The following is a 19,416-nucleotide window of genomic DNA, read 5'->3' on the forward strand; positions in this document are numbered from 1 at the left end:
GTCATGTTGGCACCAATGGAGCCACTGGCTAATGGGAGTGGATGAGGAGGGGGAGTGAGAAGGGAAGAAAGAGATGTTTGCTTTGCCTATGTGCACTGACTGGGAATCAAACCCAGAAGGTCCATACGCCCAGCCTATGCTGTATTCATGAGCCACTGGCCAACGCCTAAACTTTCTTTTATAAAAAGTTTGAGTCTTGCCTCTGATTTTTTTCTTAGCCAGAACTCAAGTACTGAGCTTGCTGAACTCAGGTCTGATCTGACCCTACCAGCCTAAACCTGGTGGCATTTTCCCATGACAAGATATTGAGAAGGGGTTATGTAACATCACCATTACTTCAGCAACAGGCCTGCAAGTTTGATTCAATAATAACACAAGTGACTGGGCTCCAATCAGAGGCGGATTAAGGTAGGTTGACGCCCGGGCACAGAAGAAAACATTGGGCTCCTTTTTAAAAAGAGACAGGGAAAATAAAAATATGTTAATCATATTTTTAAATAAATAAAAAATATTATGTACTATTAATGTTAAAATTGCACATACGAAACCAAACTTGGTGTCCTTAGAAAAAAGTGTCAAGTTGGGGTTTGCTGGGGCCTTCAGAAGTCCAGGCTGGGTGCGCCCCTGCGCAGGCCTTTAAATCATCTGCTGGATCCAACCCTAGTTTCTGATTCAATTGGTCTGGCCTGGAGCCTGGGAATTTTCATTCCTAACTAGAATTCCCAGGTAGTGCTGATGCTGCTAGTTCAGGGACCACACTTTGAGATTCACGGTGCTGACCTCCTCCAAATCGGAATACTTCTAGGTTCTCTGTGTCACTTCTGTGGAGAAGGCCCTCAGGTTTGGGGCCAAGTGGCATTTAGCAAAGATGGTTTGCGTGGGGCTGGCCCAAACACATTTTTTCCCAGGCTAGTCACTGACGCCTAGAAGCTAAAAGGCAAGTAATCATTAGACAGCTACTGAAGGTCAGGCTAACGGAGTTGCACACTCGCCCTCGCACGTGACCGCTGGGCGTTTACACTCTCCTGTCTTCTGCCTCGTCCCCACCCCCAGGGCCTGACGATCCGCGTGGCGCCGCAGGACAGCTCCAGTCTTCCAGGACTGTGGTCGTGGCCCCCGATGGCGCTGCTGGACGCGCTCCTCTGGTGCCTATTGGTGGTCTGGCACGGCCAACTTGGCCTGGGACTGCCCCTGGCGCCCGCCGGCGGCCCGAGTCCCGCTCCCGCGCTGGGTGAGTCGCCCGTGGCCCTTTGTGTCCCGCGAGCTGCCCGGGAGCGCTGGGGCGGAATTAGCCGCTCAAAGTCGGGAGGAGTGCTCGCCTCAGGTGGAGCGCCGGGTCGGGACAACGCCGGGCCTTGGGCGCGCTGAGCGCGGGGAGGGCGAGGGCGACGGCGGGACCGGAACGCCGAGCGCACCGCCCCGAGGTCGGTGTTTGACTCAGAGTAGAGCTCATGCCAGAGGGGGCGTTCCAAGCGCGCGCGCAGCTGGAGCCACTCCCGTGCAGTGCTTTAGACTCGGTGTCTCCGGGTCTTTTGCTCCCGCTGGAAGGGAGGAAACACTACGTGCCGCCAAGAAAAAAACTGGGAGTTGGATGTCTTGCACTTCCAGCCGCCCTGAACCAGCTCAGAGCGGAGGGGAAGCTCTGCGCTTTCCGTCACAGTGCAAGGGTGTAAATTTCAGTGGGGCTCAAGAGTATCTTCTGTCCTGCTCGTCGAGTTTGGTGGCCTTTTCTTTCCACTCCTCTGGCCGACTGTGATCACAGTCGCGGTAATACCCAGCCCGAGTCTGCATTAGAACTCGTGGGGACCTTTTTTTCACTTTACCTGGACGTTAGGCTCCCGGCAGACGGGACAGTGTCTCTCATACTCAACACAACACAGCGTCTTTTCCAATGGTGGTTCTCAAGGGGTGATCTGGGGCCAGCAGCATCAGCATCACCTAAACTTGTTTGAAATGCCAAATTTTGAACCCCACCCCTGGCTAATGAATACGAAACTCTGAAAATTAGGGCCTAACAATCTGTTTAACAACCTCTCCAGGTGATTCTGATAGATGCTAGAGTCTGAGAACTACTGGTCCAGAATTAATAAATGTTGGACAAGAGATTTTGCAATGCCACCTGAACCTTCAGTTTCAAAGGTCGAGGCACCCACATGTTGCAGATTCCCTTTAAAAATAGTTGGTCTGTTATTGGGGTTGGGGTTAGATAGGTGGAGTTCTGTCCTGTGTTTCTGGCAGAGCTGTCTCTAAAACAGCACAGTGCCAAGTCCTGAAACCTCTTTAACCTATGACTGGCTCTCTTCTCTCGTCTCTTTCTCTCTCCTATGTCCTCGGAATTGCTCTGCAAAAAATACCTCCTGTTTGACAGCCAAGTCCCCATGACTCAGCTCTCAGGCAGTTGGAAGCAAGAACTATAAACCTGGTTTCCCAACTGTCAGTCATAACAAGAACTTGTTCTAAAACATTTATGTATGCTGGTTCCTGCTTTTATTAAAGCTGGAGCTATGCTTAATTAGATGGCTGTTGGGGATTTGGAGATGAAGTGTCCCAGGTTGCATGAGACCAGCCAATGGCAAGTTCACCTTTGGCTTTTAAGAATCTGATTGCTTCCATGACAATATGCTGAGGTCTAGTGAATCTCCACTCACAACTCCCTCCGTGTTTTGGTAGGAAAACAGCAAGGTCGACTCAAGCTAGGGAAGAAGAAGGGAAAAAGGTCACTTCAAAGTCTTGTTTAAGTGATGACTTGGCAGTTTCACACTGGGTATATTATTTTACTTTTTTATTTGATGTAACCTGTCCCAGGCCCCCAAAACAAAATGCATAGATATCCTTACAATACACACCAAGACTGGTCTTTGCTCACTTTTTCTTTTTCTTTTCTTTTCTTTTCTTTTCTTTTCTTTTCTTTTCTTTTCTTTTCTTTTCTTTTCTTTTCTTTTCTTTTCTTTTCTTTTCTTTTCTTTTCTTTTCTTTTCTTTTCTTTTCTTTTCTTTCTTTCTTTCTTTCTTTCTTTCTTTCTTTTCTTTTCTTTTTTTTTTTTTGTGTGTGCACCTGTGCAAATCTCCAGTCTCAGTTTCCTCTCTTGTCAAGTCCTGGTGGACAGAAGACAAACACCCAGGGAAGCTTCACTGGAATGTGGTTAGCCACAGTTCTTTAGCTTAAGTAGGTCAGGAACTGACATAAACAAATAAACAAAAACACCTATTTTTTGGCCTGACTAGGCGGTGGCGCAGGGGATAGAGCGTTGGACTGGGATGCCGAGGACTCAGGTTCGAGACCCCAAGGTCGCCAGCTTGAGCGCGGGCTCATCTGGTTTGAGCAAAAGCTCACCAGCTTGGACCCAAGGTCGCTGGCTCAAGCAAGGGGACTCGGTCTGCTGAAGGCACATATGAAAAGCAATCAATGAACAACTAAGGTGTCGCAATGCTCAACGAAAAACTGATGATGGGTGCTTCTCATCTCTCCGTTCCTGTCTGTCTGTCCCTATCTATCCCTCTCTCTGACTCTCTCTCTGTCTCTGTAAAAAACAAAAACAAAAAAACCACCTATTTTAAATAGCCATATTTCCAAACATATGAATTATAGTTTACTAGGTTTTTCAGGATAAATTAAAACATTTTAAGATAAATAAGTGTGGGGTTTTTTTGGTATCATTTTGAGCATTTACCTAGCTACATTGACAACATACCTACACACATATATTTATAGAAATCCTTTTCAAGATTCCCTGCGCAACAAGAAAGTAACAGTGGTATAGTGAAAAGAACTTTAGATTTGAGTGTGGGCTCTGCCACAGGCCAGACATACACACACACAAACACATACACAAACATACACACAAACACACAGACAACATTGTATGCAATTTTATTAGAGGTGGGAGGATAGGTGTCCTGAGGTTCATTATTCATAAATGCCATGTTAAGAGCCCATCAGAGCTCCATTCTTGGCTACTATTTAAAGACATCCTTCAGCGCATCTAAGTAATTGCCTCTTGCATATCTGTCTGGCAATGCAAAGTAGGGGAAAGATCACTGAACTGCAAGTCTGGAGAGACTGGTTCCAGTTTAGCTTTCATTGCTGAGTCACCACGTGATCTTGAGGAAGTCCTGAAATCTGCCTATGCCTAACTGAAGAATGTTGAGGGCCTGCTATAGGTCAGAAATTTTCTAGATGCTGGAGATTTATAAATCTAGTTACAAAATTATATCAGAGGATGTGTCCGTAATGTGTTTCCAGTGTTGGTTTACAAAATTTGATATCTTTTTACTCTCGTGACATTTAATCATCACAGTATCTCAGATAGGTGTTGTCAGTATGTATTTTACATGAGGTGAGTGAAACAGAAGGGTATTTGAGCGCAAGCACACATAGAGAGGCAGCGTGTGCAGTGGTTAAGAGCAACATGGCCTCTGGAGTCAGCTAACCTGAATCACTATCTTGGGTCTTGTGTAAGATGTGCCTGGGACTTAATCTCTGTGTGCTGCAGTTCCTTGTCTGTAAAATAGAAAGAATGATAAGTAAGAAAACACTACAAAAATTACTAAACTTATAGTAAGTACTCGATAAAATTTGAATTATTCCTTGGAAATTAGAAAGTTTAGTCTCAAATTAAGCTTGGCGTTAACTAAATAACAGAAGTACAGTTAACATTGAGCTTCCTAGATACCAGGTACCTTCTAAGAGCTTTACTTTTACTAAGTCACTTAACCGTCATCTAGTGCGCAGTAATAGCACTCCCAGTTTACAGATGAAACAAGCCAAGATTCACAGCTAGATTAGTAAATCGAGCTCGGGTTCAAAGTCAGGCACTCTGACTCTGGAGTCTCCACTCTTAGCCATAATACTATGCTGTTCTGTGTGCAGTCTGCTAGACCTTAACCTCTTACAAATAATAAAATACATGTTTACATAAAAATGAGATGCGCCATATATTTATACCTCAAGGAGGGACAGCCTCCAGGATGATTCTGAATTTATGCCAACTCTGCTTTGTGTGTTGGATAAAGTACGTCTAAGCTGGAAATAAAAGTTGGGAGTATTTTTTGCATTAGAGAATAAAATCAATCACTCTTGGAAAATGTTCTCAAATCAGAACTGAATACCAAGTAATTGGCCATAAAGGCTATTTTATGTCTAGTCCTGGATCTTTTGTTTATGATATCTTAGCTGTGAATTTAAATAAGCTATAAAATGATAACAATGCTGTGAAGAAACAATGACCCAAATATAACCCACCTTTTCTATCTTAACAAATGAACAGTTTCACTATTTTACTTTATTATTCCAGCTTTTTTTTTTTATTCTAGTGTTTACTTACACACATAGTTGGCATTTTTTATCTTTGTATAGATAAGTTTGCTTTCTACTTGTTTGCCCCATGATTCTGGTGTACAAGTACATGACAGATATTCCTTTACTAAAAAGCTTTTAAGAACTTCAGGCAAAAAACAAACAAACTAAACTTCTGGCATTTACAATTTTTGGCTTAAAACTAGTATTAAAGATTTTTTTCCCCGTTAATGTTGAGAAGCAAGGTTTTAAAGAATATAGCAGATTTAGTATCTGGTTCTGCAATCTATTAACTGTGTAACCCTCACAAAACACATTATATTTCTATGTTAATTTTTCTATAAGAAACATATACATAAAATAAAACCTTAAACTCAGGAAGAAAGGAGACATGCTATTAAGACATAATATAATGTTATTATGGACCTCCCAGAAGGATGTCTCCATATATTTCATTTTGCAACTTATATTTATTATATAGTCTTGTTAGGTAGTCATGCTGTCACAGAGCTCCTCAGTTCTGATACATTTAAGTAGCAATTCTAGTACTTCCTTGTAATGTCACCTTCTCATAGGGAAGGATTGTATTTAACTTCAGGGCATATCAATATGAATTACTAAGACTTTCCTCTATCACAGAGGAACAACTCTGTCGTCCTACTGTAAATATTTATATGGGAAACTAAAAAAAAAAGAGATTTGACACCATTTTTTTCTAATCAACAGGACAGTTTTGGCACATGACTGACTTACACTTAGACCCTACTTACCACATCACAGATGACCACACAAAAGTGTGTGCTTCGTCCAAGGGCATGAATGCCTCCAATCCTGGCCCTTTTGGAGATGTTATGTGTGACTCTCCATATCAGCTCATCTTGTCAGCGTTCGACTTCATTAAAAATTCAGGACAAGAAGCATCTTTCATGATATGGACAGGGTACGTTGTTATATAAATACCGTGAGTTACTCAATATTTATCTACAGTTCATTAGATAAATTAAGCTTTGTTAGAATGCTGAATTCTGTAAATTAATTATGTTTTCAAAATTATTTGGGTTTAAAAAAATACTAGGTTAAGTTAATCAACATTATTAGAGATAAATTTTATTTTTGAGTTATGGCTTTTTATTTTTAGAATACATGCTCTAGAAATATGTCTATGTTAACCAAGATGTGAATCCAAAATAGCACATTCATATAGGTGACTTGAAGTACTCATTAATGTGATAAAAGTCTTGATTAAATAATGAAAACAAATGGCAACAATGGGACTAAACCTGTGATAACAATTTTGTAAACATCATCTCTGGTGATATAATTAAGTAATTTCATTCATTATGGTACAGTGTAAAGGCCTATATTTCCTGCACCTGAATTAGTGATGATGGCACTATTTTAATTGATTTAAACATTGAAACCCATTTAATCTTTTACAATAAATATTATAATTATCCTCACTTATAAATGAGGAGATGAGGGCACTGAGCATCTATGTAACTTGCCCAAGTGCACATCATTAGTAAGTGGCAAAGCTGGGATTTGAATCCAGATTCTGGAATCTGTGCTAAATATTTACTAAAATATTTTTATGTCTCATAAGTCTACAGTCAGGCAGTAAAATAGGCTGAGATTTCTAATTTACTTTTGTAATTACACAAAATTTTAAAATAAGATCCTTTGTGAGAGAAAGGTAAATGAAGACTAGTTTATCAGCTTTTTAAATTAACACCTGCTGTTTTACGGTGGAGATCTGTAGCGGCAGTACACAGCAAAGCATCACAAATAAGTCTAATGATTTTTTGTAGAAACTGATTTTGTTCTCTGTGATTCTGCCTCATTTTCAGAGATAGCCCACCTCACGTTCCAGTGCATGAACTCTCAACGGACACAGTCATAATGGTGATTGCTAATATGACAACCACTGTCCAGAGTCTTTTTCCGAATCTCCAGGTCTTCCCTGCCCTGGGTAATCACGACTATTGGCCACAGGTGAATTTGACCTTAACTTCCAGAATGCTTAAAGGATTTTCCCCATCAGTAGTATTAAAATTAAGATAGTAATTAGCTGATGGTAAGATGTGGGAGTAGGGCTCATGGAAGCAGAGATTGTTCTAATAATGCTCATCATCCAGGAAGGTAAGATGAGTGTTTTGAGGACTTTAAAGTGACTTTTAATAATTCATAAAATGTTATGTTCATAGTGAGTTTTTGAAATCACATTATCTAGTTTGTGGACTATTCATTTTTGTTTTCCATTATAATATTTCTTAATTTCTTCTTTCTTTTGAGTAATTTTGTCATTTATTGACAGTTCCATGACTAAGTTACTAAGGAAGGTTGATGTTTGCATATTTTACCTTTTTCAGAATTCCAGTTAGGCTACAAAGCTCTTCACAACCTAATCTAAGCTAGATTGTGATTGAAAACTTTACAAACATAACAAGCTATCATATGAACCAAAAAGAGGGGGTTCATGTTCAAGTCCAGTTTACCTAATTAATACATGATTCAAAGCAGAGACTGTATTCAGAATATTTAATTCCTGATATAACCCAAGCTTCAACTTATTAGAGCAGCTATTTGTTAAGAAGATTGTGCATAACAGCTGGATGCCAACCTTGGTTTCAGGGTCTTGTAGTAGTAGTATCCAATCTTGGATTTGTACGAATTCAACAAATCCCAAAGATTATTGCTTATTCTAGAGCCTGGCAAATTATGGCCTGTGGTTCGTAGTGGCCTACCACTTGTTACTACAAATAAAGTTTTACTGAAACACAAGTATGGTAATTCTTTTTGTATTGCCTATGGCTATACCAGTGGCAGCGTAGAATAGTTGTGCCAGAGACTGTATTGCTTATAAGCCTAAACTATTATTTTGCCCTTTGTGGAAGAAGTTTGTGGTCTAGATCTACTCTTCATTTTATAGAGGAGAACACTGAAGCTTCCAAATATTAAGTTGCTTGTTCAAGTGCCCAAGTCACTCAGGGGTGGAGCTCACATCCTGGGTCTTCAGAGTGCAATCAGACCGATATATTTTCACACATTCCTTGCTCTTGACAGACTAACATACTCAGCATCTCCAGAATATGATGTTTACATTCATGCCTCTCTTTGTTCACATTTTTCTTTCTGCTTAGAATAGCTTTTCCATATCCGGTCATAAGGATGCTTTATGAGGGTTTTGATTATATTAGTTAAACTAACCAGAATACAGTGATTTTGAAAAGTTGTATGTTAGGACAAACTTAAATTTCAAGTGACTTCTTGGCACTGATCTTCAGTCTTGAGATGAATAATCTGTGAGTGTTTGTGAGTTGGCCTCTCAACCAGTAGTCAACTTTTGTTACCAGTGAGATGTTAGACTATACCATGCAGAGACCTGGGGTGAACAATCTCCAGGAGCCAGAAGTTACACACTGTTTTTCTATGCTTTAGGTAATAGGAAGACAGATCAGTGGGAAATTGGGGTTTAGAGTCATATTCACTAGAATTTAAATCCTTATTCCATCCTGCTTCTAATAGCTTGACCAATTTGTACAATTCACTTAATGTCCCTGATCTACAGGTCACTAATTTGTAAATAAGAACAATAATACCTTCCTTGCAAAGTGTTTGTGAGAATTAGTGTCACTGTGTGAAAAGGGCATAACTTCCTACCTGGCATGTAATAATCCCTCAGTAAGCGGAGTGGTGGTTATTATAGTATTAAACTGTGACATCTGATACATTTTTGTTAACTCCTTTGAGGATTTTTTTTTTTTTACTTTTATCTCTGTCTTCTTCTCATGAAGCCACATCTTGTAATAATGCAGAGATGTAGGCACTATCCAACTTCTAAACTATAACTTATTATATGTACAGCTAAGGTAAATTGGACTGCCTGCATACTATAAACAGTTAATTTTTTTCCGCTTATAACTTTGTATCTGAAAATCTTTCTATGATTCTGCTCTCATCCTCCCAGCCCACATATTACCTTTCAGGAATGTCAAATGTAACATGAAAACACCACAATAATTTTATTAGAGATTGAGAGTAAATTCTGGTGAACAAATAAAGATAAGTTTTATTTCCATTAAAACCCATAAATGTGTACATAAACATAGCTGCATAAACATGCATATACAGGTGCATGTCCCCACCCATTCCATGAGAAGTTGATATTAGTGTGGGCAGCCCAGGGATTCCTTCCAGTTGCCGCCCAAGAAGGCAGTCTGGGCCAGGGTCCTCATTTACTTCTAAACTGGTAAGGCTGGTGCCACAGAACTTATGGGTGGGTCTCACTGGATTACTTGGCAGTTGTCATGTCATAGCCCAAAGGACTGAGGTGATAGCATGGTGTAACAGGTAATTGGACATAGAGTGATGGTGCAAAGACCTGGGATTTAGAGCCAGCTCTGTGAATGACCAGTTGTCCCTGGATAAATCACCTAACTTCTCTGTTGCTGATATTCCTCATATTTAAAATAGAGAGAAAAACATTATGGTAATTGCCAGCAGAGAGGAGAGGGAGAGGGGAGCAGGGAATAAGGGTGATAAATTGTTATGGATGAAGACTTGACTTGGGGTGGGGGTCAACACACAATATGGAGTACAAAGATGTGTTGTAGAGTTGGGGCATCTGAAAACTATAATTATGTTAACCAGGGTCACCCCCATAAATTCAATTACAAATTAAAAACAGTAAAATAAACTAGAGAGAAAAGTGTAGAGTATTCTTTATATAATTTTAAGGTTCCATGTGACCATATTGGTATCTTGACTTCCTTCTCAAAGTAAGCAAATGGCTAAGACTTTAGATTTTTTGATGATGATAATGATAACCAATTTTTAATGAGAATCTAGATTGGCCTAAGCCATCGTGTAATTTTCAGACAGATGATTGATCTCTGATACAAAGTGGAAATATGCTTTGGATAATTAGTTCCAGTCAAAACAAGTTATTTGTTTATTACATGCTCTGAATATATTTAGACTTTCATCATGTATTAGGCATATGCAATAAGAACTAATGTGATTTGGGTGTCATCTTGAAAAATAAGCATTTAAGTTAATGTTGATAGGAAAACTCCTTTAGGAAATAGGTCTCTGTCACTAATGCACAGAAGGAAATGAGGATAGTGAATAAAATGGCCTCAGTTATTTATTATCATTTTTTAAAAACAAAAAATAAGGATACCCAATTTTACAAATGATTTCTGGATTTTTATTCAGTGTGAACTTTCTTAAAGTTTTGTTTTTTTCTTCCCTATTGCTTATGTCATCATAAAGATACTTTATTGTAGTATAATAAATAGGATGATAAAAGATACTTTATAATAATAAAAATACTGTTTTATACCTCTAGTATACTAGTAAAAATCAAAACATGTTGATAAAATTTAGGCTAACATAAGAGACTTCTTCACATCAAATTTTTGTGGTTATAAATCTTTAAGAAGTAAGAAGCTCTATACTAGTGTTCACATTTCAGAGAACTTGGTCTAATTTACTTCATTCCTTCCACATGCTACACAGGATCTGCATGTTCAGGCCCAAACCTGCCTCTATGTCCCTTTAATGAGCACACTTCCACATCCATTCCACACCTCAGTCATACTAAAATGAGTTCTTTTCTTTGTCCATTGCACTTTGTTTCTGTTGGCTATTGTTTTTGCCTTTTAAAGGAAAGATAGTCAATATACAATATTATATTATTTTCAAGTGTACAGCAGTGACTTGACATTTACATAACTAACAAAGTGGTCACCACGATAGATAAGTAACCATCTGATACTGTATAAGGTTATTATGATATTGACTATGTGCAATATGCTATACGTTACATCCCTGTAACGTAATGATTTTATAACTGAAAATTTGTACCTCTTAAAAGTTTGTTCTTCTCTGTCTGATCCCCTCCCCCCCTTTTTTTTGTCAACTTGATGAATCATTTTTCAAGGCCTGGTTCAAATGCTCTATTCCCTCTCTATGCTGACCCTTTAGACCGGATTTGATTGTTCTTGCTTCTACACTTCCAGAACCTCTGCAGTAATACCTCGTGCATTATCTTATAGGTGATTGATTATATTGTGTTCCTGTCTCCCCAACTAAGTTATAAATTCTTTGAAGATTAAGTCTATCTATAATAGTAATCATCTTTGCATTTTCAGGTGCCTAACATAGTTAGTGAGCATTCAAGCAATATTTAATTAATTGATCCACATATTCTCTAGAGTTTCAATGGTCAGTTTTATTGTTTGTGGCCAGGATCAACTGCCTACATTCACCAGCAAGGTGTACAATGCAGTAGCAAACCTTTGGAAACCCTGGCTAGATGATGAAGCTATTCAGACATTAAGGAAAGGTGAGTGAAAGATTTAATCATCTCTCTTTTGCCTCTATTTTTATTCATGTGTTTAGACTTAGACTTTTAATGTTTGTTTGGGTGTACCAATTCTGGAGAACCTTTGAACCCAGTTTTTGGAGGGCATAAGTCATGTTTAAAAGCTGAGGAGAGAGAAGTATTGATGGTGAGTGGGCTTAGGGCAAAGAAAGCAGGGCCAACGTCTCAGTGGCTAACTCCGACAGTAGACTCTTGGGTGTTCTGTTACTGCCAGTTTGCTGGGGTCAGGAAGGTTATGCCTTTAAGCCTCATCTCCACGGAGATTGTAACAGCTCTGGCTTGTCTGCCTTTTCTTCGGTTGTCTCTGGCAAGATCCATGTGCGTCCCCATTCTTTGGATTTGGTATTTCACAATAATTCTCATCTTAACTCTCCCAATCATACAAAAGTAGAAGTTGATATATTTATTAATCTTTTATGAAATTCAGTACCTTGTTGCATAATGCCAATATATTTCATTGGAATATTGGAAACAACTCTTTGGTACCTCTGTGTGTGGAAGTGCCAGCATTGGACCTGGCACATGGTAGACTTTCAATGACTGTTTGTTAAACCCGATGCTTCTCTAATGAGGGCCTGTGTATGTATACACTAAGCAATGAGAAATAAGTATAACCATCATGACTGGCTTGTAACCCTTAATTAAGAATTTGCTTTCACAGTGACTGCATATCTGTGTTTGTGTTTTTCTAGAATGTGTTTAAATTTGTTTTTATAGGTGGCTTTTATTCACAGAAAGTTTCAACTAATCTGAACCTTAGGATCATCAGTCTAAACACAAACTTGTACTACGGCCCTGATATTGTGACCCTGAATAGGAGTGACCCAGCAAATCAGTTTGAATGGCTAGAAAATACACTGAATATCTCACAGCAAAATAAGGAGAAGGTAGGTTTCATAGACCCAAATCATCAGGGGACAAACAGAGGACTAAATTTGTGTACTTATGGGGGTTAGCTATTGATAAATATTAAAAGTATTAAAGTTTGTTGTTTTGATATGAAACACATTATGATTTATCTCTATTAATTTTTATATTTTTATATTTCTTGTTATTTTTATATTGTTATCTCTGTTAATGTTTTGAAGATTGACTGACATCAGTTGATATAAAAAGAGGCTGATATTAAAAAAAAATTCTGTGACCAATGGCAAAGTCATATCACCAACAGTAAAAATTAAATGAGACAGGGATAAATATAGTGAAATCAATAGTTTTCTAATTTCATCTTTTTTGGTATTAAATTGGAGAGGTGGTATATTTGCTTTCTAAATTTTAATTAATATACTTTCAATCATGAGTACTTAAATGTTGTTTAATTATGACAGATGTGCGAAAGGATTCCCCAGTCCTCCTGTGTTTCTCCCCCCAGGTGTACATCATTGCACACGTTCCCGTGGGGTATCTGCCCTACGCAGTGAACACTCCAGCCATGAGGGGATACTACAATGAGAAACTGATAGATATTTTTAGAAAATACAGCGATGTCATTGCCGGACAGTTTTATGGGCACACTCACAGAGACAGCATTATGGTTCTTTCAGATAAAAAAGGTAATATGACATTTTGTTATGTCCCCCCCCCCCCCACAATCCAAGATGCTAGAATAAAACAGTGAATCAACAGTAAATTTTACTGATTTAGTAAGTTAATTGTTTCATTAAATCGAACTGCCAGCACCGGATATTACTTAATTGACTTCCACGATGGTATGGTAAGTGGTCAAATCATTGCTAGTCCGCAGTGGGCTGCCTCTGATTAGTTCCACAGGCCACTGTTACTTAATTGCTGTCAACACAGCAGCCTCTGAAACCCTCAGCTCACGCAAGTTGTTTTTTAGATTTTCAATTTTAGAGCAATATTACTCCTTGATATTTACGTACTAGACTCAAGTTTCTTTTGAGATGACTTGTCTTGTATTTCTGCGAATTTAAATGGCAAAGCACAATTTACCATTGGTTTAAAGTAAAATATAATAAGCTTTTACTTTTAAGTGCTTATTGAGTGCTTATTGGCATTGTCATCTACTCAGCATTAAAAGAAAAAGAAATAGAAGAAACTCTGGCATCAAACAAAACAGTGATTATTTATTGTTAAAAATTACTTCTGCACAAGGGCAGAAAAGTGATAGTTAACAAGAGTTCTGATTTTGTAGAAGTCAGCCAGTAGAAAAATCAATATGTATTCTTTTCACTAATTGGGGAACATTTTTGAAATGCTTCACCTCTTTTATCTAGAATGAGTGGTATTGGTAAAAATGATCGTTTTTCAGAATTTGATAGCTTTATTGAAATTTAGTTCTAGGATATGTATAAAATATGGTGACACTTTAATCAAATTGTTATTATGCAATTATTGAAATATTGTCTCAGCTAGAGGTACAGAACAAACTAGTTTTGTATTTGTATGCATGTACTTGTAATAATTTTAAATTTTTATTATGAAAAATTTCAAATATATAAAAGCAGAGAGGATGATAAAAAAAACTTCCATGCACCATCATTTATATTTGACATCTACCAAGATTTTGCCACATTTGCTTTACCTATCCATTTTTTAAACTTTTTTCCCTACGTATCTGAAAGTAAATCTTAACATCAGATGTTTCAGCCCTATGTGCTTCTGTATGCATTGCTGAAATACACAAGTAATTTACATAATCAAAATACCATTAACTTATCTAATCAATAATGATTCTTTGCCTTCACCTTACAACAACTCATAATAAAATTACCCTATTTTTTCAAAACTGTCTTTTTACAGTTAAGTCAGGGTCTATCAAGAATGATATATCATTTGGCTATTATGTCTGTTAATCTCTTAATCTAGAACTTGTTCATATTCTTAATGTCATTAAACTCAGTTTGTAAAATAGAATTTCAATGTGCACATGTTTTGTCTAGGAAATCCAGTAAATTCTTTGTTTGTGGCTCCTGCTGTTACCCCAGTGAAGGGTGTTTTACAAAAACAGACCAACAACCCTGGTGTCCGACTATTTCAGTATGATCCTCATGATTATAAATTATTGGTAAGTTGGTACAATGTTAGAATTGACCCCAAACTTATGAATATCTTCATAGTTTTCATTAGTTTAGTTGAATATTTTCAGCATAGCTAGGTGAATTGTTTTATGTTAAAATCTTATGATGTCTTATTTTGGAATATCAACAGTTTTTTGTGACAGAGACAGAGAGAGACAGGGAGCGGGACAGATAGGGACAGATAAACAGGAAGGGAGAGAGATGAGAATCATCAATTCTTCATTGTGGCAACTTAGTTGTTTATTGATTGCTTTCTTATATGTGGCTTGACACGGTTGGCGGGGGGGAGGGGCACAGCAGAGCAAGTGATCTCTTGCTCAAGCCAGCAATCTTGGGCTCAAGCTGGTGAGCCTTGCTTAAACCAGATGAGCCCGTGCTCAAGCCGGCAGCCTCAGGCTTTTGAACCGGGGTCCTCTGCATCCCAGTCCGAAGCTCTATCCACTGTGTACTGCCTGGTCAGGCAGAATGTCAGCCCTTTCTAAGTATGGGCTTTCAAGGTCAATCTTTGAGAAGCTGTTTCTCTACAACTTCTAAAGACTTCACATTAAGTTAGATGAAGGTTTCATTAGATAGTGCCTATCTGTGGATCTGTGGACTGGGATATGTGTTGGAACTTTTCGATGAACCATATTTGTTATTAGTTACTCTTCTTTAAAACATAGCAGTGAAGGAGAATGTAGGTTCTGAACCCATACTGTCTCATTAGCTGTATTGCCTAACTTTTCTGTCTTGAGTCTATTTCTCTGTAAAATGAGGACTAAACATTGCTGACTTCACTGAGTTGCTGTGAGGATTATATAAACAAATACACATAAAGAACTAAGGAAAATGGTTGGCTCAGACTAAGTGCTCAATTAAGTGTTGGCAAAAAATTTTTTGTAAAGAAAATAAGTTGAGTTAAACATTTGTTTTTGTGGTAAAAGTCCTCTGGAACTTGTACATACCTCTGCTTTAGACAAATTTAGCGTTGAGAGTCAATATTTAGCTTATGGGGAGGACCCCTTTCAACAAATATAATTGGGAAAGGATTTCTCAAAGTCTCTATTAATGTAACTGAATTTTTTTTCCTAAATAAATTCATTTTTTAAATAATTTTTCTATTTTTTTTTACTTTTTTTTAAAGTATTTTTTATTTATTTATTTATTTTGTGACAGAGAGAGTCAGAGAGAGGAATAGACAGGAAGGGAGAGAAATGAGAAGCATCAATTCTTCGTTGTGGCACCCTAGTTGTTCATTGATTGCTTTCTCATATGTGCCTTGACCCCCGGTGGGGGGGGCTACAGCAGACCGAGTGACCCCCTGCTCGAGCCAGTGACCTTGGGCTCAAGCTGGTGAGCCTTGCTCAAACCAGATGAGCCTGCACTCAAGCTGGCAACCTCGGGGTCTTGAACCTGGGTCCTCTGCATCCCAGTTCGATGCTCTATCCACTGCGCCGCTGCCTGGACAGGATCCTAAATAAATTTAATAAGATGTAGCTCCTTTATTCCCTGGAACATGTTTATATGAAGGGCATAAGCGGAGGAAATATGGTTTAATCCATAAATATTAAATTAAAAGAGGAAATAAAACAACTGACAAAAAAACTAGTGCAAAATTTGTTTTATAACTTTTAGTTGCCTATTTTTGGATCTGAACCTCAGATACACACACACACATGTATGTATGTATGTAAATATATGTACTGGCATAGAATGATGTCCCTGATATAGCACTCAATAATTTTTAAAAGTGCAAAATGGTTTGTATAGTATAATTTCATTTCTTTTTAAAAAGCCCCAAAAGTAAAAAATAGGTATTTATATTCTAAATATTTATATTTGTTTTGTACATAAAGTCTAGAACAATAATGAGAGTGCTGGTAAATGTTTAACAACCTATTTAATGTGGGGGGAAAGCACTTTGATTTGTAGTGTTTGCTGATTTCCATGATGCATATACTCCCAAAATGGCCAATTCAAGCTGCCAATGTGATAACAATTAATGTGTAAAATTCCTGAAAACTTGACAATCAGCTCTTGTGAGCTGGTTACAAGCTGCCCCCAGCATACTACTGATATGTTCAAAACTAATAGCGGTGGTTACTTCTGAGGTGTGTGAATTGAAGCCTTTTTATCTTGTACATCTCTTTATATAGTTTAGACTTTATTTTATATTATGCCCTTTCATTATATTTAAAATGAAAAACGTAATATAGATCTTCTTTTGAGTCTCTTTTTCTTTAAAACCAATTCTCACCTTTCTTTAATGACTACAACTTTAAATGAAGAATGTCCCATAAATCCTAGTAAGACCTCTTCTACTGTGCAGTGCTTTATATGCCCCCAAATGAACCAGGCTTTGTTACTGTTTTTAACCATAGGATATGTTGCAGTATTACCTGAACCTGACAGATGCTAATCTAAAGGGAGAATCCAAATGGAAGCTGGAGTATATCCTGACCCAGACTTATGACATCGAAGATTTGCAGCCTAAAAGTTTGTATGGGTTAGCTAAAGAATTTGCAATCCCAGACAGTAAGAAATTTATAAAATACTATAATTACTTCTTTGTGAGTTATGACAGCGATGTAATTTGCAATGAGAAATGTAAGGCCTTTCAAATTTGTGCAATTATGAGTCTTGATCATGATTCCTATGTAGATTGCCTCAAGCAATATTATTTTATAAGGCGAAATGTATAGTATTTCACAACTTGTATTCATAGGAAATGTAACATTGCTCTGTTTCTGAGATAAGTTTGTGGGAATTGTTACGTAAATCTTTGTGAGTTACTGAGTGGGCAAGTAGAATTCTTTTCTTTGCTTTCTTTTTTTAGGATGTTCAAATGTAAATATTTCTATTATTCTAACTTTGTACTCCATTGAATATATTTAAATCGCCCATTACTGGAAAAATGTTTGGATGTAAGTTTTCTATCTCCCATATATTTTTCTTATAAAATTATGTTTAAATTATACTCTTGTTGAATTTGTCATTTTATTCAGTAAAGCAAATGACTTCTCCCTAAATATGATGAATTGTTCTTAATAAAATAATTTTTAGTTTTTTAAAGTCATCACTTATTAAAATTCCATACATAATCTGATGATCAAACTGTTTATGTCTCATGAGCAAACTGAGGTTAGCACTATTTACATGCACTGTCTCCTCTTGGGAAAACACCACTGTCTCATTAGGGTCATCTCTGAGGCTGTGAAACATCACGGGGCATGTGTTGTCTAGCTGCCTTCACTCTGGAAGTGGACAGGAGTGCTCGTGAGCACTGCTAACTTTAAAGGGAGAGAGTGTCACAAGTTGTTACTGTAACCGCTGTACTAACACAAGGCCTAGGTCCTCATCCAGTATTTGACACTTGATAAATAATTGTTGAAATAAATTGAAAAGTGTGAGTATTTTTCAAAGAAGTATACAGGGATGCCTCAGTGAAATTTTCTTTGTCACAATATTCTGAGAGAAGACAAACATGGGCTTTCATTTCATGGGGTTGTTTTTAGGGTTCTCCCAACAGTTTGTTTCCCAACAGCTTCTGTCAAGCTGTTGTTTGTTTCCAGGCTAAGGGGAGAATTCGAGTAGAAGAGAAGAAGACAAAGCTGAGAGATTTAGGGGAAGAAATGATTGTACACCCCAAACCATTGGTTTGCTGGAGAAGACATACAATCAGCTGCCGTAGGTCAATCAATAAGGAGAATGGAACTCGTTATCTTTGTGACTGGTTTGACTTCATGTTAAAAAATGACTTTCAGATATAAGATTTCATCGTCATGCCTGACCAGGCGGTGCACAGTGGGTAGAGCTTTGGCTTAGGATGCTGAAGACCTGGGTTCAAAACCCCAAGGTCACCGGTGTGAGCGCAGGTTCATCTGGCTTGAACACAGGGTCACCAGCTTGGCTGGAGCCCCCACGTCATATGAGAAAGCAATCAATGAACAATTGAGGTGCTACAATGAAGAATTGATGCTTCTCATCTCTCTCCCTTCCTGTCTATTTTTCTCTGTCTCACTCTCTTTATCTCTCTCTCTCTCTCACTAAAAAAAAAGAAAAAAAAGAAAAGATTTTATTGTTATGAAACCAAATTCTCTAAATTTCCAGAGTGCCAGGAATGTATTATAAAAGAAAAATATTATCTTCTAAGAAACTATCAATATTTATTAGGTAAACATTTTTTAGGTGTAAAAATACATTAGTATAGTTTAGGCATGAGCAAAAAAATATCTTATTTAGAAATCATCCTACCTGCAATTAAATTTAAAGTATTTTGAAATGACTACATCATGTATTTATATATTCTTATACTTAATGAGCAAATGTTGTAAGAAAATAGGCTTGTGCCATATAAGGAAAACTGGTGAAGGCCAAAGATGGTGTGAGTTGGCTCAGACAGTGAGTCCCAGCCCTGGAAGTGAGCAAGCTTGGGCTGGCCTTGCACGGTTGTTGTGGTAACAGTTCCTGCATCTTTTGGGAACTTGGGCCAGTGAACATTTAGGGTCCTTCTCATATTATTCTACAATAAAAACTTTTTAATGCTACTTTTTTGAATTCAGTTTAGTTTTATCTTGAAGTAAAAATAAATAATCTTAGTGTTCGAGTAACATTTAGGTACGTTATCTGTAGTTAAATGAATTTTTCAATTCTATAATCAGAGATGTTACAATGATTTATTGTGGTTTATTTCAGATTGCGTTCTATTATATA

The 19,416-nt window shown here is 37.7% G+C and overlaps 1 protein-coding gene across 1 annotated transcript; it reads left to right on the forward strand.

Annotated features, from left to right (window-relative positions):
• The first annotated feature begins 1,003 nt into the window (after positions 1-1,003).
• On the forward strand, positions 1,004-17,781 carry SMPDL3A (sphingomyelin phosphodiesterase acid like 3A). Its single transcript, XM_066248385.1, has 8 exons — positions 1,004-1,231; positions 6,022-6,235; positions 7,143-7,287; positions 11,548-11,644; positions 12,401-12,570; positions 13,056-13,236; positions 14,587-14,711; positions 17,085-17,781. Exons 1-8 carry the CDS (start codon positions 1,120-1,122, stop codon positions 17,403-17,405), a joined length of 1,365 nt encoding a protein of 454 aa, XP_066104482.1. The 5' UTR covers positions 1,004-1,119; the 3' UTR covers positions 17,406-17,781.
• Positions 17,782-19,416: the final 1,635 nt, after the last annotated feature.

This window comes from Saccopteryx bilineata, chromosome 12, assembly GCF_036850765.1.
Source record: "Saccopteryx bilineata isolate mSacBil1 chromosome 12, mSacBil1_pri_phased_curated, whole genome shotgun sequence".
Lineage (NCBI taxonomy): Eukaryota > Metazoa > Chordata > Mammalia > Chiroptera > Emballonuridae > Saccopteryx > Saccopteryx bilineata.

What these genes read in the sequence shown, in the direction of transcription:
- SMPDL3A (XM_066248385.1), top strand. Translation starts at nt 1,120, where the DNA reads ATGGCGCTGCTGGACGCGCTCCTCTGGTGCCTATTGGTGGTCTGGCAC. An exon ending in TATTCAGACATTAAGGAAAG is followed by an intron (nt 11,645 to 12,400) that starts GTGAGTGAAAGA and finishes TTGTTTTTATAG; the next exon opens with GTGGCTTTTATTCACAGAAA. An exon ending in CTCATGATTATAAATTATTG is followed by an intron (nt 14,712 to 17,084) that starts GTAAGTTGGTAC and finishes TTTTAACCATAG; the next exon opens with GATATGTTGCAGTATTACCT.